This window comes from Hypanus sabinus, chromosome 2, assembly GCF_030144855.1.
Source record: "Hypanus sabinus isolate sHypSab1 chromosome 2, sHypSab1.hap1, whole genome shotgun sequence".
NCBI lineage: Eukaryota > Metazoa > Chordata > Chondrichthyes > Myliobatiformes > Dasyatidae > Hypanus > Hypanus sabinus.
Window position 1 is genome coordinate 75,360,010 of NC_082707.1, and position 24,204 is coordinate 75,384,213.

Consider the following 24,204-nt stretch of genomic DNA (forward strand, 5'->3'; position numbering starts at 1 on the left):
TGCTGAGTAGTGAACAAGTGTTCATAGTTAGCACACTTGGGTTTATGTTTCTTGTTACTTAGCTTGCAAGCACTGCTCAGATTGGCACTTAAAGCAACATGTATGATATCATTTAAGTTTTGTTTTGAATACCACCTTCACCTCCATCATGAGATGTCTGATGAACTGCACAATGATGTAAGTATTGCTATAAATTATAACATCAGTGCAGAAAAAAAAATATTGTTATAATTTATAATAATGCTTATGTCATTGCACGGTACCTTTACTATAAACCACAAATTTTGGGGTGCATTTCCCACCATTGCCTGTAAGGAGTTTGCGCATTCTCCCCATGACCGTATGGGTTTTCTCCAGATTCTCCCATTTCCTCGCACAGTCTAAAGACGAATCAGATGCTAGGTGAATTGGTCATTGTAAACTGTCCTGGGATTAGGCCAGGGTTAAATCAGGGGATGCTGAGCAATGCAAGTTGAAAGGCCTATTGCATGATGTATCTCAAATAAATAAATAAATGACAAAGTTCTGTAATCATAAACCTGTTTCTGGTTCTGACTCTGACCTATGTCAAGGTAGTACAAGGGAAAATCAATAACAGCAATGCAGAGCAAAGCATTGCAGAGAAAGTCTGATCTACGTTTATTTATCATATACATTGAAAAATTATGAAATGTGCTGTTTGTGTTAACGACTAACACACCCAAGGATATGCCGGGGGCAGCCCTCAATTGTCACTACATGTTCTAGCGCCAACATAGCATGTCCACAATTCAGCAGAACAACAAAAGCAGCAGCAACAGAACAACAGCTAAAGAAGCCCCTTTCCCATCCTCACATACACAAGCAAGCCTCCAATGCCAGCTCAGGCCTAGGCCCAGGACTCTCAGACATCAGGCCTCTAAACGCCAGTCCCTCAGGATTGACCCTCCAGCTTCTACCTCCTGACTCTCCAACTCCACGTTTGGGCTTTCTCCTTCTGGATTTGCTGAAGTTCAACCTTCGGCTTTGCAGGTAGACAATAAGGTGCGAGTGCCATGACAAGGGAAACTGTAAGGTCAAGATTTCATCTTTCACTCATCCTGTTGGGGTCACCACTCACAGTAATGCCAGTGTCCAGTGCCTTACGTGCTGCTGCTGAAAGAACACGTCAGCATGCGATGGTCTCCCTCAATGCTGTCCGAGGATGGTGCCTGAGCTCTGGGTCTTGGGCAAAGCTTGATTGATGCTCTGTGTGGATCGGACTCTGTAGTTTACGTTATGAACTGTTTCTGGTTTATGGTCACTCCTTTTTGTTTTGTTGCTTTTTTGTACGATTTTGAAAGGGAACAGCCTGCAGATAACAAACATGAGCTGAACTGAAGCTGGACTCTTTCAATTTTGCGTTCTGTGTTCTGTGTCTGATTTCATTTTTTTTCTCTCTGCTGCTATTGCACAATTTATATTTCTGTGCATAGGTGGAGTTTATGATTTCTGTTGAATGGGTTCCATGGTTTTCTTTGTGTCGTGGCTGTCTGTGGGAAAGATGAATCTCAGGGTTGTACACTGCTCAGATACATTGATAGTATACTTTGACTCCTTGAATCTTAAACTCTTGACCCACCATAACTCAGCGATGAAAAACAATTTATTTTAATCTTTCACTGTTCGCACTATTCAAATGAAGGAGTGTGTTCTTCTATCAAAACGAATTCCACAAATGCAACAGCTGCTGAGTGTATGGCTGACAGCTGGAGTGAATTAATACGGTTTAAGTGGACATAGTGATGCCAAATACAGCTCCTTGGGTGGATCCAACATTCCTGATGTTTCTCTCACAGCTGAAGCCTTCAGATGTCAGAGCATTCTGTGTGGCAATTTAAACCAAGATCCAACTCTGAGAGGAAATATTGTCTGCCCCAAAGTACAGCGAGGGAGTATTTTTTCACTAAAGTGTCTGTGGCTATTTTGTTGATCCATGCAAAAGATGTTTTGAGAAGTGATATCTCGGACAAGATTTGTTTTAAACATCATCATCTGATCACCAAGAATTGAATATTTTTTAGCTGCTCTCAGCACTAATTCCTGCACCTCCAATAGCCGATTTTGACACGGTTTGTGACAACAAACTATTGTTGGCAGAATTTCAGATGGTGACAAAAAGGCATATAGGAGCGCTATATATCAGCTAGTTGAGTGCATGGCCTCTGTTGGTCGCGATCAACCATGGGTACTGCGCCTCTGGTAGGCACTGGGAGTGGCCTCTCCAGGGCGCAAGCCAGGGCAGAGTTGATATGGAGATCTGTCTGTTGCCCATGCAGTGGGACCCCCCCCCCCCCCCCACTTCTCTATGCTGATGACAGGTCCAAAGGAACAACGAGTCGGTACAGTTTGGTGCCAGCAGCATCGCAGGAATTGCCGTGCCGGTGCCGGGTACGGCAGTCAGCTGCCTTCGGGACTCCAACTCCAGATTTTTCCTCAGGGTTTACTCCCAAAGCCTTTCCTGTGAGCTGGTATAGCCACAAGTCAGCGGAGGTTTGAAATTGGAGTTTTCCCTCTCCTAGATGAGCTACCATCGGTGGTTAACGAGTCCCATCTGTCCAGAGCAACTGGTTTTAAGGTGCCAGTGGCCCACCTTTGCCCCTTCTCCTGTCAGTGAGAACAGCTCCGCCGGGCATAAGATCTATACCTTACGTGAAGGCCAGGAGTTGGACTTGGTCGTCAGAGGCTGTTTGAGACGCACTCCAGGAAGAGCATCTGTTTAGCGGTGGGAGCTCGTCCCCACTACCACGCTTCGGCTATGATGACCCTTGGAACTAGTTGAGTGGTGTCACAGTAACAATCCTGCACTCAACATCATTAAGACCAGCGAACAGATCATGGACTTCAGAAAGGGGAAGACATGGGAACACACCCCAGTCCTCATCAAAAGATCAGAAGTGCAAAGAATGAGCAATTTCAAATTCTTGGGTGTCAATACCTCTGAGGATGTCGGGCTGTCTTTAAGGAGGGTGAACCCTCACAAGGAGGCAGGCCCCAGTGGAGTACCTGTTAAGGCTCTGAAAACTTGTGCCAGCCATCTGGTGGGAATATTCAAAGACATTTTTCAGCCTCTCGCTGCTATGGTTGGAAATTCCCATCTGCTTCAAAAAGGCACCAATTTTACCAGAGTCTAAGATGAGCAGTATGAGCTGTCTGAATGTCTATCGTCCAGTAGCACTCACATCTACGATGATAAAATGCTGAGTGTTTGGTCATGGCTAGAATGAACTCTGCCGCAGCAAGGACCTGGACTCCATGCAAGTTACCCATCGCCACAATAGGTCTGCAACCAACACAGTCTTAATGACTCTTCAGACAGCCTTCGATTACCAGGATAACATAAATACCTATGTCTCCATGTAGTTCGTTGACTATAGCTCAGTGTTTAACACCATTATTCCCACAGTCCTCATCGATAAGCTACAGAACCTGAGCATCTTTACCTCCCTCTGCAATTAGATCCTCAGCTTCCTAACCAGAGGACTGCAGTCTGTGTGGATTGGTGATAATATCTCCTCCTCACTGATGATTAACACTGACACACCTCAGGGGTGTGTGCTTAGCCCACTGCTCTACTACCTCTATACCCATGACTGTGTGGCTAGGCATAGCTCAAATACCATCTATAAATTGTTTGATGATACAAGCATTGTTGGTGGAATTTCAGATGGAGACAAGAGGGCATACAGGAGCAAGATATGCCAATTAGTGGAGTGGTGCTGCAGCAACAACCTTGCCCTCAATGTCAGTAAGACAAAAGAGCTGATTACGAACTTCAGGAAGGGTAAGATGAGAGAACACAAACTAATCCTCATAGAGGGATCAGAAGTGGAGAGAGTGAGCAGCTTCAAGTTCCTGGGTGTCAAGATCTCTTGAGGATCTAACCTGGTCCCATTGATAGGGTCTATCAATGCAGCTATGTAGAAGTCAAGACAGCGGCTGTACTTCATTAGGAGATTGAAGAGATTTGGTTTGTCACCTAAAACACTCCAAAAAAAAGTTATCATTGTACCGTGGAGAGCATTCTGACAGGCTGGATCACTGTCTGGTATGGTGGGGGGAAGGTGGTGGTGGTGTTCCTCCACTGGATCGAAAGAAGCTACAGAAAGTTGTGAAGTTAGTCAGCTCCGTCTTGGGTACTGCCTCATAGTATCAAAGACATCTTCAAGGAGCAGTGTCTTAGAAAGGCGGTGTTCATTATTCATCACCCAGGGCATGTCCCTTCTCACTGTTACCATCAGGTAGGAGGTACAGAAGCCAGAAGGCACACACTCAGCAATTCAGGAACAGCTTCTTCCCCTCTGTCATCTGGTTCCTAAATGGAGATTGAAGCATATGAACACCACCTCAGTGCTTTTTATAATATTTCTGTTCTGTATTACTTTTAATCTAACTACTTAATATACAGTATAGTATATATACTAACAGTAATTGATTTCTTTACTTTCTCTATTATCATGTATTGCATTGTCCTGCTGCTTCCTAATTAACAAATTTCATGACACATGCTGGTGATAATAAACCTGTTTCTGATTCTGATCTATTGTGGGCCCAACATATCGATGCAATTACAAAGAAGGCATGGCAGCAGCTATATTTCATTAGGAGTTTGAGGAGACTTGGAGTTTGGGGAATTTACAAAGACACCTGTAAATTTCTACAGATGTACCGTGGAGAGCATTCTGACAGGCTGTGTCACCGTGTGGTATGGGGGGGGGGTCTACTCCAGAGGTTTGAAATAAGCTGCAGAGAGGTGTAAAATTAGTCAGCTCCATCATGAGCTCTAGCCTCTGTAGTATCCAGGATATCTTCTAGGACCCATGTCTCAAAGAGGCAGCATCCATCATTAAGGACCCCTGTCACCCAGATTATGCCTTCTTCCCATTGCTACCATCAGGAAGGAGGTACAGAAGCCTGAAAATGCTGGTGGAACACAGCAGGCCAGGCAGCATCTATAGGGAGAAGCGCTGTTGACCTTTCGGGCCGAGACCCTGACGAAGTCCTGAGTCCTGACGAAGGGTCTCAGCCCGAGACGTCGACAGCGCTTCTCCCTATAGATACCGCCTGGCCTGCTGTGTTCCACCAGCATTTTGTGTGTATTGCTCTCTGCATAGACCCAAGGGTCTACAATCTGCTCGTCATAACTGAATAACTGTTGTGCAATAAAATGCAACAACTGTGAACTGTCTCCTTGTACAGTAACTGGACAATGTTGATGTTGCTGCAGGGGCAACTCCACATTTGCAAAGTGCATAATATGATGCCTGAAACCTCCAGGCAGGAGTCTTGTGTTTCTACAGTCACCTCTGGAAACTATTGACTGAGACTTCTGGTCAGCAAATTCTTACCAATTAAGGTACTTTACAGTTTGAACAATGTACCCCATTTTAGTGGCAATATGAAGCTTACATTTTACTGTTTTAAATTGGCTTTATGTAAGAATACCTCCTAATTGTGCAAAGGGTTATTTTATGGCAGCTATCTTTTCAACATATTACTAATCTGTCCTTGGATCTTGGTGTTGCATCTCTCTTCTGAAAAGCTGATAGCAGTCTTCCTAAAATAAAACTTGCATCTGATGTTGACAACCAATTAAAAATTTAATACGGGATTTGGACAGAAAATAATTTCCCTGTTGCAGCTGGCGTGATGGAAGAAACCCCAGCACCTGTCTGTGCACACCATTCTGTATGATAAAAGTTTGTGTCCTTTTTTTGCATTCTCCTATAAAATGCATTAACCAGGAAAGCAACATTATTGTACTCTAACAGTCAGGAACTCCCATCAGCATATCATTATCCACTCACATGGATGTAAAGAATCCAGAGTACAAAGCGATGCCTGTTTTTTCTTGGACTCTTAACCATTCATTGAGAGCCATGAATTTTGGCATATTGAGGTAGGTGTGGAATGTGATAGCTGAGGACTTGGATGGATAAAACAACTTTAAAAAAAAAAAAATTTTTTGTTAACATTTGCTACCAGATAAAGCAGCTGCATTGTTCCAAGTGAATTCCGCTTAGACTACAGAAAAAAAAAGCTGACGGCTGTATGTGGGAATGGGGGACAGAAATGCTGAGTGCAGTTGTGCACACTAGTTTAGATGCAGGTCTTTTTTTTCTGGAGAAGCCAGTTGCTTCCCTGCCTGGGCCCCCCTGTCACAACACATGAAAGAATCTATTTATAAACGTCAGAGCTGAAGAAAAAACCTTGTGTATGAATGAAGAACATTTTCTGTGCAACATATTAAATCCTTTCCGTGGTCTGTGAATAAATCTTTATATATCTGCTTGGATGAATTAATTAACCCCTCAGCATCTTGGCATTTTCTGCAAGGCTATGCATGGCAACTTAGTTCAATTGTAGCCTTCAGGTCTTCGTAAGCAATCCAATTGCACCAACTGAACTCTTGTAATTAAGCAGATCAAATTTTCCTCAATGAATTAGCATGATTTGGGGAGGAAAATTGCAAATCCACTGCATGGCATTTAAAAACTTTGTTTTATAAACATATGCCTGATTTTTCCCTCATCAGCCGCTAATATTATGAGAAACATAGACATGTTTGTTTTCAGAATATTTAATCTCCTCGATCCAATTAGTGTTCTCCCTTGAGGCCAAGACAAACTTTGCGGATTTTATTTTGAGTGGATCCGTCTTTGTTCAGTGTGTGTATATATTAGATAAATTGCATCAGACCTAGCAGGGAGTGAGAGATGTATTTAAATTGCTAGCAGTACTCTGTTGGCTTAGATCAATACAGCTTTTAACATCAGCACCCTTTGAGGATGACAACTGTCACTTTGACAGGGGTCGACAAATGCCAGCTCTTGCATTGCTGCTCTAAAAACAAGTTTGTGAATGATGCTAACACGGGCTTAAAATAGGATGATTATCTATTCATTTTAGTTGTGTAAGTGTCCAGAATTTTTTTAAAAAGCAAACCAAAATGTGTGTAAAGTATAAAAATAGCTGATTTCGAATCTGACACAGTGGTTTGGCCTGAACCAACCTTTGCTCTATTGTACAGACCTAAAAATGATCTGTCATATCATCTGATTAGTTAGCATGTTGAATGAAAAGTATTCAAGTTTTGCATCCTTATTACTTATCCCTGGTACTTTGCCAGTCCTAGCCAGACTCTCCTTTATATTAAAATGCTGATTAGTGCCTATTCCTGTGTGAGAACACTCTAAAGACAGATCACAATCTACTTTCTGGACCTTGAGAAAGGCTCGAGCCATCTGAAAAATAACCATTTAATGTGGAATATATTCAGGCAGATTTCTAAGGCACTTAAGAACCTTCTTGAAATTAGTACTGACTAATTAGTCCACCTTTTCATTTTATAAGTTCAGAACTCGTGCCTGTTGAGTCTAAAGCATGTGCTAAGTCTCAGCTGCTGCCTTAGTTCCACCTGTTTAAGAGTCAGGATTTTCAGATTATAAGGAAGTCACTGATGTGGGCACAAATCTAGAAACCTGACCAAGCTTTCAAAAGCAGACCTAATGTAACATCAACAATGAGATTAGTCACTTGAAGTTCATTTAAAGGGCGGAGTGTCAAATGATTAGTTCTCTGGCGAAGTGTTAGGTGATTGGATCTCCTGCAAAGTGTACAGTATGTATTAGCCTAGCATTAATTGCAGTGATGATGTCAGCAGCAAACTCAGTACAGGGAATTTAAGAAACCTGCTGCAGAAGACCATGCAGCCGAGTTGCTTTCTGGGCCAGTAAGAGCCATTCAAAATGATCACAATTCCCAGCACTCACTGTAAGTATCCAGGATCGGACACGTTAAGTGCTCATCAAAGTATTTTATAAGCTAAGAGTGTTCTGGCCTTACTTATTGTTTTCAGGCAATGAATTTTAAATTCGCGCCACACTCTGGATGAAAAGATTTTCTCTTTCATTTCCTTGAAAATTTAGATCCCCAACTTACTCTCACCTTTGGTAAATTAGCTTCTTTATATATCTAGACTTGGGCAATATTGTTTTTACAACTTATTTTAAATCTCTCCTCTCCTCTATCTCTTCTGTTCCTTTACCCCGGCCGTGTCCATCCTTGTAGTTACATATCTCCAGCCTTATAAAACTTCCTCTTTACCCTCATCTGTGCTGTCACTTGTTTCATGTAAAGTCATGACCAGAACTACAGACAATACTGTAGTCACAATCTTTAATCGACCAGTTCACCAATATGGCTTCAAAGTAACTGCAATACTGACAAAACGCAATGTGGGTCAGGAGCCAACATGTCTCAAAGATGACCAGATCTGTAGAAAATAATATTATCTATTAATTCCATGGAACTAATTCCAAGCCTCCTATACTTTGAGTGATAAAGCTGTTATCAATGAAGATTTGCCTTCCTGAAAGTCACCTTGTGTTTAAATTACAGAAAACAGGAGGGGTGAAGAGCCTCAAAAAAAGGTGGGGGGGGGGGTGGGGGAAGAAAGGGTTACCTCCAGTCATTTGAAAAATAACTTTTATGTGGAATATAGTCAGGCAGATTTTTAAGGCTCTTAGGAATCCTCTTGCAGTTAGTTCTAACTAGTTATAAGCTCAAAACTCATGCATGTTGAGTCTAAAGCATATGCAAGGTAGTGCGAGTTTAACAATCTGAAATCCCTTTGAACTTTCTCTTCACAGAGAACACTGTACCTTTGCTTCTACTTACTTTTTAAAGTATATTATTTTGTTCCAACTTTCAGAATCAGGTTTGATATCACTGTCCTAGGTCATGAAATGTGTTCTTTCTACAACAAAACTACCAGATTTCAAAGTTCTTCTTGCAAATGAAAATCAAACAAAAACTGCACATACACGAGGAAATCTGCAGATGCTGGAAATTCAAACAACACACACAAAATGCTGGTGGAACACAGCAGGCCAGGCAGCATCTATAAGGAGAAGCACTGTCGACGTTTCGGGCTGAGACCCTTCATCAGGACTAAAACTGCGCATGTTGGAATTCTGAAATAAAACAGAAAAAACTGGAAATACTCAGTCTGGGAAGCAGCTTTGAACAGACATTACATCTCCCATTATCTCTACCTCTGTAATTAAAATCACACCACACCTCTTTTCTCAGTTTTCCAGTTCTGACGAAGGTCCATTGACTTGACATTGACACCATTTCCCTTTCCCCCTCACCTAACCGTCAGAGTGCTGCCAGCATTCTTCATTTATAATTTGGACATTTATAGAGTGTCGGAGTCATGTTTAGTACTGCTTTTAGTTTTAAATCTCGATGACTTCATTTCAAAGGACCACCTTGTTGAAGAATGAAGTGGGACATATCCCACTAACATGGAAGACTTGTCTAGTACCCTAGCCCTTTCGGTGTGCCTTGCTGCTGCAGAGGGTCTTGTCAGTGCACAAGGCTTGGCCACACAGGATTCCCTGGGCTCCAAGCCCTAACTTCCTGTTTCAGTAAGTACTCATTTATTTTTACAAACTTGTTTTAGATTCTGCGGCAATAATTTTTAAAAGTAGTAGTGCGTCATTGAATTGTGTGATCAGCTCTCCCCTGACTCCAAATGCTTGGCCCAAAGACCAGAATGTAGGCTATCCTAGTGTCATTCCCCGAAGCTGCGGATGAATCTTCATCAGTCTGGACTAGTCATATAAGGCTGGAAATCTGCAGGATGACCCACACAATATTGGACCTGATACAGGAACAAGGTTTCTCTGGATTTCCATGGAGGGAGCAGCTGCAAATGACTAAAATAAAGAATAATTGGGGACAGATGGCCACCCTATAAGGCTTGCTGAGAAATAAAGGATCTGTCTTGGTTTTTAAGACTTCTTCAGTGACCAGTTTCACCCTAACCTGGGACAGAAAGGGACAGGCCTGCTGTTCGTTGTTCAAGTAAATCTGTAGATTTATTGTGGTCTGTCCTATAGTGCACAACCTTGACCCAGCTACAGGAGGAGAGAGCACAAGTTGTTGTGACCAACTCCTCCAATGATGCATGATGTTTTTCTTAGTTCACAAGATTTATTTTGGAATACCACTCTGCATTTGGCACTTCAGCAGGGACTAGCTTCCAAACAAAATATATTCTTTTGGTATAGTTTAGTTAAGAAATAGCTGTATTTCATTAATTAGATCTTGCTTTATAATTCATTATTGGGCTACGTGTTTCATATTTTGTTATTACATTCTTTATTTATGGTTTTAATTTCCATTTTTGAAAGTGACCAGATCAAAAGTGATTCATAATGTTAATTGTCATGGAAGCCATTGAAAGCATATACAGTTTAGTGCAGTTTATGAGGTTCTGCTTCTGGGTCATGTCCTCTTTCCACTGTTACTCTCAGGCAAACAGAAGCCCGAAGTTTGTCACCACTAGGTTGTGGTAAACTATGTATACTTGTCTGGACACGCCCCTCTGCTGACTGCTCCTGTGGCTCCTCCCACAGAACCCTGTATAAAGACGATTGGAGGCATTGCTCCCCCCTCAGTCTCCGAGATGCTGTGCTCCATTTTGCTGCTAATAAAAGCCTATCGTCTGCCTCCCGTCTCCAAGAGTTATTGATGTTGCATCAATTTTTTTAGCAGCAATTTTAAAACATGGAGAGCATTTTGCGACCCAACAGATTGGATATTGACCCTCAATCTCCAGAAGCCGGCATTGCTTTTGAACTCTGGCTTGCATGCTTCCAATCGTACCTGGAGGAGATTCGTGGGACCAAGCCTGCCACGATGCACAAAATTCCCCTCTCCAGGGTCAGTCTGCAGGTCTACTCCGACCTGCCGACCTACCAAGGGGCACTGGACGCCCTCAAAAGACAATGCCGGCGGCCAGTGAACACTGTCTAAGCAAGACATCACTTAGCGACATGGCGGCAGTGGGCCAGAGAGTCGAGCGCTGAGTTTGTCCGGGCCCTACAGACACTCGTGCGGGCCTGCGACTGCAGGGGACTGACGGCGGAACAGCATGCGGAGCTGCTGGTAAGAGACGCCTTCATTACAGGGATCAGGTCAGTGTACGTGCGCCAGCGGCTGCTGGAACACGCCGATCTTACCTTACATTCGGCGATTGAGCTGGCCAACGCGCTGGAGGCCGCTCTGCGCTATGCTGCTGCTGTCCAGCTGATCTCCCGCCGGCCCCGTGGACGCGGCAGACCCCACCACCCGGGAGCGAATCTACCTCGGCTGCTGCCAGTCGCAAGTCCGCGCAGTGTTACTTCTGCGGACTCGAAAAGCACCCCCAAAAACGCTGCCCAGCCCGAGAAGCGACCTGCTCCAGCTGCGGAAAGAAGGGCCACTTCACTAAGGCCTGTGAGCCTAAATCACAAGCGGGGTCGAAAGCGCTGCGTGCGAGGCATGGGGGTGGCCATCTTTGTCGGCGCCACCTCGAGTCGCCTCCGACCCCCGGGTGCTTACCGGGCACCAAGTGGCGACACAACTCTGACCCTCGACCAAAGCGCTCCACACCAGCTCGCAAGGTCAATGATGGACATCCTGGTGGAGGGGCACAGGACTAGCTGCCTGCTTGACACGGGCAGCACTGAGAGTTTTATTCACCCAGACACGGTGCAACGCTGTGGACTCGTGACACAGCCGGTAAGCCAGAGGGTCACCATGGCTTCTGGATCGCATTCCACAGACAATCGGGGGGGTTGTGTAGCGACATTGGTGGTGCAGGGCACAGAATATCGGAACTTTGCTTTACTGGTCATGCCTCAACTGTGTGCCCCTGTGCTATTGGGGATCGACTTCCAGAGCCACCTGAAAAGTGTGACAATGGAGTATGACGGGCCCCTCCCTCCAATCACTGTCAGAAATCCTCAGTTTGGTGGGACTTAGTCATATACCCCGCTACTGACCACACACACACACACACACCGACCCGCACATCCACCCAACACCATGCCAACAGCTGCGCTACTGACACCACTTGCAGCCTCTCCACCCTCAAGATCCCTCCCCCACCGCTGTTCGCCAACCTGACCCCTGACTGAAAACCTGTGGCAACTAAAAGCAGGAGGTACAGCGCGGGGGACAGGGCCTTCATTCAGTCAGAGGTGCAGCAGCTGCTCAGGGAGGGGATCATTGAGCCAAGCACAAGTCCTTGGAGGGCCCAGGTGGTCATTGTTTGGACAGGGCAGAAAAATAGGATGGTTACAGACTATAGCCAGACCATCAATAGGTTCACGCAGCTTGACGCGTACCCCCTACCCCACATCGCGGATATGGTCAATCAGATAGCTCAGTACAAGGTGTACTCGACAATAGATCTGAAATCCGCTTACCATCAGCTCCTCATCCGCCCAGAGGACCACCCCTACGCCATCTTCGAGGCGGGCGGCAGGCTCTATCACTTCCTGCGCGTCCCATTCAGTGTCATGAATGGTGTCTCTGTCTTCCAGAGGGAAATGGACTGGATGGTGGACCAGTGCCAACTGAAGGCCACGTTCCCATATCTGGATAACATCACCATCTGTGGTCGTGACCGGCAGGATCACAACACCAACCTCCAACGATTTATCCAAACGGCCAAAGCTCTTAACCTCACCTATAACAGGGACAAGTGTGTGTTCAGAACCACCTGACTCGCTATCCTTGGGTATGTCGTGGAGAACGAAGTCATTGGCCCTGGCCCCCTGTTGGAACTCCCTCTTCCCAACACCCTCAGAACCCTCAAAAGGAGCCTGGGCCTCTTTTCCTATTACGCCCAATGGGTCCCCCATTACGCAGACAAGCCCCCTGGTCAAGTCTACCACATTTCCCCTCTCTGCCGAGGCCTGCGTGGCCTTCAGCTGCATTAAAGGGGACATTGCCAAAGCAACGATGCATGCGGTGGACGAGACCATTCCCTTCCAAGTAGAGAGTGACACCTCCAATTTCGTGCTTGCTGCTACCCTCAATCAGGCATGCAGGCCAGAAGCATTCTTCTCTCGTACCCTTCAAGGCTCTGAAATTCGGCACTCCGCAGTGGAGAAAGAAGCCCAGGCCATAGTGGAAGCTATTAGGCACTGGAGGCACTATCTCACTGGCAAAAGGTTCACCTTGCTGACCGAATGGCGCTCAGTTGCGTTCATGTTCAGCAACCAACAGCGGGGCAAAATCAAAAATGATAAAATTTTGCAGTGGAGAATAGAACTCTCCACCTACAACTATGATATCCTGTACCAGCCTGGAAGGCTCAATGAGCCCCCTGATGCCCTATCCCAGGGAGCGTGTGCCAGCGCACAGCTCAACCGGCTATACGCCCTCCATGCAGATCTTTGCCACCCAGGGGTCACCTGATTTTACCATTTCGTGAAAGCCCGGAACCTGCCTTACTCCCTTGAGGACATCAGGACGATGACCAGGGACTGCCAAGTCTGTGCTGAGTGCAAACTGCACTTCTACCGTCCTGAAAAGGCGCAACTTATCAAGGCCACCCACCCCTTTGAGCGACAGAATATTAACTTTAAGGGTCCCCTTCCCTCCACCGACTGCAATGTCTACTTTCTCAACATAATCGACGAGTACTCGCGGTTCTCCTTTGCCATCCCCTGCCCCGACACCACTACCACGTCCGTCATAAAAGCCCTGCACCAGCTCTTCAATCTGTTCGGGTATCCCTGCTATATCCACAGTGATAGAGGGTCCTCCTTTATGAGTGATGAGCTGCGCCAGTACCTGCTGGCTAAGGGTATTGCTACTAGTAGGACCATGAGCTATAATCCCCGGAGGAATGGATAGGTGGAGAGGGAGAATGCCACTGTGTGGAAGGCCACACTCTGAGCCCTTAGGTCAAAGGGATTGCCAGTCTCTCGCTGGCAGGAGGTCCTCCCGGAGGCACTCCACTCCATCCGCTCCCTGTTATGCACGTCCACCAATGCCACGGCTCAAGAGCGACTCTTTTCTTTTCCCAGGAAGTCTGCCACTGGGACCACTCTGCCAGCTTGGCTGACGTCCCTGGGGCCAGTGCTGCTCCGGAAACGTGAGAAGCAATAAATACTCCCCGCTGGTCGAGAGGGTTCACCTACTACATGCGAACCCCCAGTATGCCTACGTGGTCTTACCTGATGGGCGGGAGGACACGGTTTCCGTCCACGACCTGGCGCCCGCAGGAGCAGCAGACCCCTACCCCAAACACTCCACGGTGACTATGAACCCCGTACCCACCGGGGTGTATACCCACGAGACACCGCGCACGCCAAGCCCTACACAGACTCCTCATGACACTCTCATACCGAGCACCATGCACACGCATGAGGGATTACTGACGCTTAATGGGCTGGTACCTCAAGTCAGACTGGAGACAACACAACCACCGTCACCGGTGCTACGTAGATCGCAGCGACAGACTCGACCGCCTGATAGACTTACCCTGTAAATATACTTGTAAGAAAGCCCCGTGGGGACTCTCTTTTAAATCAAAGGGGGAGCTGAATGTGGTAAACTATGTATACCTGTCTGGACACGCCCCTCTGCTGACTGCTCCTGTGGCTCCTCCCACAGACCCCAGTATAAAGGCGATTGAAGGCACGGCTCCCCCCTAAGTCTCCGAGATGCTGTGCTCTGTTTTGCTGCTAATAAAAGCCTATCGTTCACCTCCCGTCTCCGAGAGTTATTGATGGTGCATCATAGGTTCAATAACAGCTAGTGTCCTACAACCATAACGAACAGAAGCCCGAAGTTTGTCACCACTAGGTTCAGGAACAGCTACTGTCCTACAAACATAAGGTTCTTATCTATTCTTTTTATTGGGATACAGCTAGAGTAGGCCCTGCTGCCCAGCGATCCCAGCCTAATCATGCAACAATTGACAATGATCAATTAACCCACCGACCAATACGTCTGTGGACTGTGGGAGGAAACCGGAGCACCCGGAGGAAACCCACATGCACATGGGGAGAATGTACAGACTCCTTACAGGCGGGGGCTGGAATTGAACCTAGATAGCCTACGTTACGTTAGTGTGCCTCCTCTTGAACCATCCTATATAGCGCTAACCCTACCTCATCAGACGACATTCTTGCACTACCATGCACTTGTTACTGGTTCTGCTTTGCACTGATTTTGTACAATCTTTTTCTTCACTGTCTTGTATAATTTATGAGTGTTATCCAAATATATGGTATTATATTTCTACCTCACTGTACTTCTGTATACACCAACAAACTTTGCCTGACCTGACTTGATATGATTTCTGTTTGTGTCCTGAGAATAAAGGTGGGTGTTGTTTACTGATCTAGAATAGTGGTGTTTGCAAATGTGTTCATGTGTTGGTTCTTAAGACCAGGTATTTTTTTAAAGTTCAGCTATATTTATTCCAGCCATATTTTGGTCAAATTATATAAGTAAACATGTCTGTACATTTTGTGCTAGTGAAGAGGGTGTGGTGCGTATCATCGACTGACGCTGTCATGACAGTTTATGTTAACTATGGTAAGGTTGCAGGAATAATGGTTAATGAAAATGATCATCTAATGCATGACACACTAAGTGCACTTAAACTCTCTTGGACCAGGATAAGGTCGGACATTTGGGATTTGTTGTCAAGCAGATCCATTCCCTCTTACATAAGTTTTCATAAGTTGATAGCTGAGAAATATTGAATGATTTATAAAGCTCAAAATAGTCAATAATTCCAGAGTAGACAGTGCTTTTACTGTAAGGTAGCCTTTTCATACCTTGATCCAAATGGTTTTCTGTTTGGCTCTGGCTGCAGCACTTTCTTGTGTATTCAATTTTTCCTTCCAATGTAATAGTCTTTAACTGGATCACTCCCCATGGCAAAACATTTTATGATCCAACAATTATGTGGGTGTAAACAAAAAGTACTGCCCTATTTGCCCTCTTCCCAAACATCTCTCAATCCTCCCATTTTGAAATTGACCTTTTGACCTTTTATTTGTGGACTGTCTCCCCCAAAGGCTGACGGGTCATCCCAGAGCGATGATTTTCTTGTGCTGGATCAGCTCTATACTGAACATATTTCAAAATGTTTCAGGATCCTCAAGCTGTCGAGGCAGTTTGACATGCAGATGAAAGCTGTGACCGAGAGGTACAACATCCGCAGGTCTCTGTTTTCTCTGGACTCTTTTTTCAAGCACTGAGCTTTCCACACCACTTTGCCTCCACAACAACATTCCAGTTTTCCGTGGCAATGCCATCTTCTTACCTTGCTCATGGTTCATCCACTGAGTATGGTGAACCTACAAATGGAATAAATGTATTTTCACACATTTATTGTATTGGGGCTGCTTGTGATTGTGATGTTGGCCTGTGGTGGCAAAAGTGAGAGCTGTTGAGTTTCTTCTCACGCCTGGCTTGTTGTCCCACTTCACTTACAGGAGTGGTATGTACTGAAGACATGAGTTTAGTGTTCTTGCCCTTTCAAGTTCTCTGTTGTTTTTTTTTTGGTGGCCTGCCACCCTCTTTTTTGGCTTGGACACATTCATTGCAAAGTTGTGCTGATGTCAGCGTTAAGTGAGTGTCTGCTGGTGGTTGTGACTGTGAAGTCTAGAAATGTGAAAGTGTGATCACTTTATTAATGTTAATTAATGGAGATCCAGTATGGCAGTCCCTGACAATGATAACTAATCAGGAAAAATGTGGAAAAACCTTCAGATAAAACTCAAGAAAAATTAAGTTATGCCAGACGACCCATTACTTTATGAAAATGTTTGCTGAAGACTGCATGTGTAGAATATCTTCACTCCTCCATCTGCTTTAAAAGCTAATTCAATAAAATGTCTAAATAATTATTGTTTACTGACACCAAGGCTGCAATGACTTTGGAAGTGGGAGTTGCAGATCCAAATGCATAGGAAGTTGACGATGAAAATACAGATAGTTTGATTGGTTCGGTTTTCATTTGTTCCCTTTCTCATCCTCTTTACCAGCTCCATAGCCCATCCCAATCTGCCATTACCTTCCTACCCTGAAACACTACTGGGCTTTCCCTATTTCCACATCAACTTTATTTGTCACTTCCTCTAACTTTCTGCAGTTATGACTCTGGAAAGGATGGCTTCATTGACTTAATGGAACTAAAACTGATGATGGAAAAACTCGGAGCCCCTCAGACCCATCTCGGCCTCAAAGACATGATCAAAGAAGTAGACGAGGATTTTGATGGGAAGCTGAACTTCCGAGAGGTGAGGAAGTTTCCTTTCCACAGCTTTATCTTGAACTGTTTTTAACAATGTATGAAGGTCACTTGTCTCTGTCTTATTTGTTATATGGCTGTAATTGTTATATGGTTATATTATAATATATTAGCATTCCAATGTAATGAAACAGTTACAAGGCGTTATCTGCAAACTAGCTAATATATCAGAATAAGGTTTAATATTACTGGCATATGTCATGAAATTTGTTGTTTTTGCAGCAGCACTACAATAGAATACATTATAATAGAATAAAACATAGTTTATGAAACATATATACCTTACAGTTAAATTAAAAAGTAGTGCAATGATAGAAATTTTTAAAAATTATGAGGTAGTGTTCACAGGTTCAATGTCCATTCAGAAATTGAATGGCAGAGGGGGAAAAGCTGTTCCTGGAGATATATATGTGTGTGTTCACACTTCTGTACCTCCTTCCTGATGGTAGCAGTGAGAACAAGGCATGACCTGGTGATGGGAGTCCTTAGTGATGGATGCTACCTTTTTGAGACATCGCTCCTTGAAGATGTCCAGGTTACTACAGAGACTAGTGCCAGTGATGGAGTTAACTAATTTTACAACTCTCCGCAGCTTATTTTGATCCTGTGCAGTAGCCACCAACCTCCTCCCATACCACACAGTGATGCAGCCTGTCAAAATGCTATCCATGGTACATATGTAGATATTTTTGAGTGTTTTAGGTGACATACCAAATCTCCTCAAACGCCTAATGAAAGATAGCAGCTGTGTGTGTATTCTGTGTAGCAGCATCAATATGTCGGGACCAGGTTCAATCCTCAAAGATATTGACACCCTGGAACTTGAAATAATTTCCCACTTCAGATCCCTCTGAGGTCTGGTGAGTGTTCCCTCATCTTATCCATTCTGAAGTCCACAAACAGTTCTTTGGTCTTACTGACGTACAGTGAAAGGTTGTTGCCGAGACACCACTCAACTGGCTGGTGTATCTCACTCCTGTACACCCTCTCATCACCATCTGAAATTCTGGCAACAATAGTTGTATTGTCAACACATTTATAAATGGCGTTTGTAGTGGAAACCAACCACATCATAAAATGTTAAGCTGAGGACCATGATTACACAAGAAGGTGATGATTCTTTAGCTGATGTCTTAGGTAGAATTGGAGGGTAAATTCACTTTTAATGGGCTTCGTACTAGAGAGAAGGAGAAGAGAATCCATGTCTGTTCTATTGGTTGCTACCAAGAGTAGAATCTGATGGGAGTTTTATTAAACATAAAACCTATGTTGTAATCAAAATACAATGTGAAGTTTTTTTTAAAAAATGCACTATGTTCCTTTTATTCCAAAGCTTGACTGTACTACAATGATATGCAAAAGTTTTAGGTACATACCTGTATATGTATAGAGAGAGAGGGAGCCTAAGACTTCTGCACAGTTCTGTAGTAATTTTATGTATTGCTCTGTACTACTGCCATAAAAAAACAAATTTCATGACATATGTGAGTGATGATAAACCTGTTTCTGATATGGGTCTCATATTGTGGTTTGAGAGCGGGAAGGGGGCGGGGGAGGGTATTCATGGTTGGGAAAAGGGGAAGGGAGAGGAGAGGGAGCGGGAGGCACTAGAGAGACCCTCTAGTGTAATGACTGATAGTCAATTAGTTAGAAACAAATTACCTTGCCTGGTGTCTCAGGGCTAAGTGTGTCTCCACCCGGCCCGACCCTCAACCCTTGCACTCCTTTTCTGTCACCTAATTCACACCCTTCCCATGAAGCTTCACCCTCACCATTCCCAACATGCTTTGCTCCTGCCAGATTTATAAATTCCCACTTCACCTTGACAAATACATTACTGTGCAGAAGTCTTAGGACCCTGCCTATATGTGCTTCAGAATTGGCTCAGTACTATAGATCCATTTTGGCAGATATTATCTACTAATTTAATCTTAACCCTTCTCATGAACAAAATTGCATGTATACTAATTAAGGCATAACACAAATAAAAAGTCAATAAGAAACTTAACAAGTGGTCAGGGTCCATTTGTGCTACTCTTCATGGATAATTTTAGCAGAATTTGCAATACTGGGTTTCATTGAAGATTAAGGAAATACCAATTGTATGAGAAGGCAGTCTGGTGACTTTACAGGGCTGAACTGTGGTGTTTATACTACAATATTAGTCAAGACTGCTGACTGAGTTATACTCAACCTGACAAAAAGAGACAGTTTAAATATTTTGGCAAGAAATCTTTGCTGGGTCCCTATCGTGCTCATTTAGTTCACTTTTCTGTATCTAACTTGCACTGGACTAGGGATAAGTACTGAAAAGAGTGGGAACTGCACCATGAATGAAAGTAATGCAAAATTATTTCTCCAGATTGATAATTGTCTGTAAAAGGGTGAGTTCCAAACCGTGTCAAAGTTCTGATGGATCACGTTCAAATGAAGAAATGCAAATATTGTTAAGTTTGCAAATCCTGCATTCTACAATGATATAGTGTTAAGTAATTTTGCTGCTTGAAGCAGTTTACAATGAGAGCATAATTGATTGAAGTCTGCTTGCTTGAACTTGCATCGACCTTAACCGTGAATCAATTAAATTGAATATGTACGCATTTTAGATCTTATGTACATTGTTTCTTCCCATTTTCCTTTCTCAGGATATAAATAGATTGTTGCATAAGGATTTTAAAGTAGTCTGTCCTGGTTCTTCCCGACATTAGTCAGATCACCTCTCAGTGGTCAAGGTACCAAAGGACTAAATTGACGGCAGATCAGTGACAGATGTCAAGAACATTAAAATTAATTGTGTGCATTGATCAGTCTGTAAACTGCTTATCTTTGGGTGGTAAAATTGAGCGGAATATCAGAACAAAGTAAGCAAAGCATAATGATACTTCTTCATCCTGTTGATCAAATCTTTATATTTGTATTCCTTTTTTACACACCAACTGAGTAAATTATGCTCATACTGCTGTCCTATAATCTCTTCCCAAATTAACCATAAAGCTACCTGGGAGCTGTACTATATATATATATATATTTTTTTATTATTGAGATACAGCGCAGAATAGGCCCTTCCAGCTTTCTGAACCACGCCGCCCAGAAATCGACTTAGCCCTTGCCCAATCACGGGACAGTTGACAATGATCAATTAACCTACCAACTGGTACGTCTTTGGACCGTGGGAGGAAACTGGAGCCCAGAGGAAACCCATGCAGTTACAGGGAGTACACGAGGTGGCATGGTAGTGTAGTGGTTAGGACAATGCTTTACAGTACAGGTGACCCGGGTTCAATTCCCAACGATGCCTATAAGGAGTTTCTACGTTCTCCCCGTGACCGCATTGGTTTCCTCAGGGTGCTCTGGCTTCCTCCCACAGTCCAAAGACGTACTGGTTGATAGGTTAATTGGATATTGTATACGTCCCATGATTAAGCTACTGTTAAATTGGTGGCAAGGCTCAAAGGGCCAAAAGGGCCTACTCCATGCTTTATCTCAATAAACAAGTAAACAAACTCCTTACAGACAGTGGAAGGAATTGAACCCAGGTCCCCTGTCCTGTAAAGTGTTGTGCTAACCACTACACTGCTGTGCCGCCCTATATTTGCATGTACCTAGTCCACGAACAATAACTTCTTAATGACACGTGGCAGAACACCTGTGGCCTGGCAAATGGGTGTTTTATTTTCTCAAGATGCACATTGGTAAAATAACAAATTTTGTTTGAAGAATAGCTCTAATTTTTTCAAATCTTATCATTTTGAAGCTTCTAGTTTTTAAAAATGGATACACAAAGGACCACAGATGCTGGATACCGGAGCAACACAGAATCTGCTGAAAGAGCTCACTGGGTCAAGCAGCTTTGGTAAGAGGAAAGAAAAGTGTCGACATTTAAGTCCGAAATGCCGATATTTCTTTCCTTCCACTGATGGTCTTGGATAAGCTGATTCCTTCCAGCAGATTGTGCAATAGTCTAAAAATGATTTGCTCTTCCCTGCCAGGATACTTTTCTAAATATGGCTATATTGGAAAAAAGTTACAGGAAACCAAGATGCTGATAATCTGTATCAGATTTTTACTACATTGTGTACAGAGAATCATATTTCAATTGGCACTTCTTTTCCTTGTACTTAATCTATTTCCTGAACCTTGGACCTTGGGACTGCTGACGTATCTGAAATGCCAGTTAAACACCATTCTCCTGGGCACTGTTGTGAATAACACTAGAGAAAAATAACAAACTGTTGCTTGATTTTCTTTCTGAAAGGTTTCTAGCCTCCAAAATAAAACTTTGGAGTGAGAGTGGGAAAATGCTACTCAACCAACTTGCAGTTGAATTCACGGGACACCATGTGGATGGGCACATTTGTAGGCCAACAGGGTGACCTGGGCAGGGGTTGTGTGATGAAATATCCCAGAATAAACTCTTAAGTCATAAATGAAATTAAATTTTAACATGGAAAATGCCTACTGATTCTTTCTTTTATCTTCTCCATTTATAAGTTTGAGCCTCATTTAAGATTCTTTAAAAAAACTGATGTCGGTTTGAGGTAAATACAATTTCAACAGGAGCTAGACAGTTGGATACAATTTGCAATGACACTGAGCATGATTTCTGCAGTTGCTATTGACATCATATGACATGATTCTTGGCCCCACCCGGACAGACAGTTAATGTTCTCAAAGTTATTCGGCAATAGGCTCCATAATGCACAAGCAACAGTGGGTTACCTTTGCCATCTGCAATGAATTGGTTAACATTTAATTCATTTTGTTCCATAACTTATCTTGACTCTTGTCTTCCTTAGATGCCTATATCCTTAAAAAGTTACTGTTTGTGAAATAATATCCACATTTTTCATGATTTTGGTATCTGCTTAGATAAACATGCTCTTTAAACACTGCTTATCAAATCTGGCTCATCTGCCAACAATTAGCTATCTGCTTGCAGCTATTTTGTCTCCTCCACAGACCTAACCCTTGCATTAAAAGACTTTAATGGATTCCCTGGACACTAGTAAATAGTCCTCAAGCACACCACTGTATTTAAGGATATGTTGAATTGATCTGAACAAATTGTTTTGTTTTTCATTGTAATACTCTATGTAGGAACACTTCAGTTTCTAAATTGATTACCTTGAGCAGTGACTGATGAATATTTCACACTTGTTTGCATTTGCAAGTTGACTATCTCTGTCTCTTGTCACACGTTCATCTCCACCCCCACTCACAAGCTTCCTCTTTGTGCTCACTCCTTAATTGTTCAATAAATTTCAAAAACAGGTGTAATAGGAGACTGAAGTGTGTTAAAACAAATCTTAGAAATTAATTTTGTAGCTTGAATCAAACCTGATTCCCAGCAATAGTCACTGCTCAAGGTAGCAACATTGAAGTAAGCAGGATCTGCCTGCTAAACGTAGTAGCTAATACAAATTGTTTCCCTAATCAGAGCAGGGAATTTCAAGTTGTTGACCTCAGTGGCATTTATCACAGCCAGTTCTTGGGAACATTTCTGTATATGCTTCAAGTGTGTGAAAGAATACACAGGAAAGAGGACAGGATTTCTAGGATTTCTGGATGATTGGGACCATTCTGTGAGTAATGAATACTGGTTAAGCTGAGAGTGTTGTGCCTCACCTAGTCCAGGATGAATCTCATCATGGGGAGGATTTAGACTAACTCATCAGGCTGATGGGAACCTGAAAAGACCTTCCCAGGGGAGAGTGACAGAGGCAAATTTGATGGAGGCTCTTTGTTTGTTGGGATCGACCATGGACTTTGCGCCCTAGCTGTCAATATACAGACCAGGGCAAAACGATATGGAAGGCAAGCCTACGCAGCAGGCTCTTCTTCTCCACGCAGCTGATAAACCCAAAGAAATGACGGGGACCAATGTAGTTTGGCCCCAGTGGCATCACAGGATTTGCCAGTCAGTGTTGAATTCAGCTTAGGGACTCCAGCTCTAGATTTTTCCTTGGGGTTTATTCCCAAAGCCTTTCCCATGAGTAGGTAGAGCTGCAAGGCAGCAAAGGTCTGAGATCAGAGTATTTCTTCTCCTGAGTGAGCAGCCAACCACAACTGTTGAGTCCCATCTGCCCGACCAGAATTTGAATCTCGAGGAATTACTATATAAACTTGGAAAAGGAAACTATGATCAGAGGGAAAAGGACAGCAAAGCAGTAATGCAACATTTAATGATATATGCTTCTCACCGTAAGAAGCTCTCGAAAACCTGAGGACTCAGGCCTCATGTGACTGTCACAGACCGGTAAGAACGACGACTCCACCTTTCCAGCTTTTCTGTCAGGCTTGCTAAGTTGCCATTTTTGTCATTGTATATCCATGATGGTCAAAAAGGGATAGAAAAAATTTATTCTTCTAAGATTCAAAAACATGAGAAACAAGATCTGCAGATGCTGGAATCTTGGGGCAAAAAGTAAACTGCTGGAAGAACTCAATGTGTCACACAGTATCCATGGAGACAAATGGATAGCCATGTTCTGATGTCCTGGTGCAGGGTCTCAACCTGAAACATCCGTCATTCCTTAGCTTCTACAAATGCTGCTTGACCTGCTGAGTTCTTCCAGCAGTTTATTTTTACTTTATTTCAAGAGCAATGGAGCCTAATATAGTGTCAGAAAATAAAAACATAATGATTGACACAAGTTTCTGATTACAAAGGCCGGGCACAGTAGGTTTCTAAGTGCTTCTAATTGTGGGCCCCTTGCATATCTGGGATGGATTTAAATTCATAACTTAAAGTCACAATTAAGGTTGTAGAAAACTCCAAAGATAGTAGGGTGATGGAATTTGAAGCCATGATTATATTTGAGTGTAGCTGGATAATATTCTGCAGCTTTCATAGAGATGGGAAATGTGATGAGACTGGATAGAAGAACTTCCTTTTTCTAAACTGCCCAAATGCTCTCTTCCTTCCAAGTTTTATATTTTTATTACTTTGACCATTTTCAAGAAGATGCACAATAAACAAAAGGCTTTGATCTTATAGTAATAGGTGAATTTACTGGCAGTAAAATAAGGGTAACTTGTGCTGTCTTGTTTGCCTGTCCAAATCTTTT

The 24,204-nt window shown here is 43.4% G+C and overlaps 1 protein-coding gene across 6 annotated transcripts in view; it reads left to right on the plus strand.

Moving 5' to 3' along the window:
• The window catches only part of LOC132380037 (EF-hand domain-containing protein D1-like), a 119,141-nt gene that overhangs the window by 71,767 nt on the left and 23,170 nt on the right, over positions 1-24,204 (plus strand). For 5 of the 6 annotated variants that reach the window (XM_059948523.1, XM_059948539.1, XM_059948556.1 and 2 more), the window contains one exon: positions 16,979-17,126. In XM_059948523.1, coding sequence (XP_059804506.1) covers positions 16,979-17,126 — 148 coding nt within the window. Of the gene's footprint in view, positions 1-7,772; positions 7,792-16,978; positions 17,127-24,204 lie in introns of those variants that run through there. The other variant, XM_059948563.1, reaches the window with a different exon arrangement.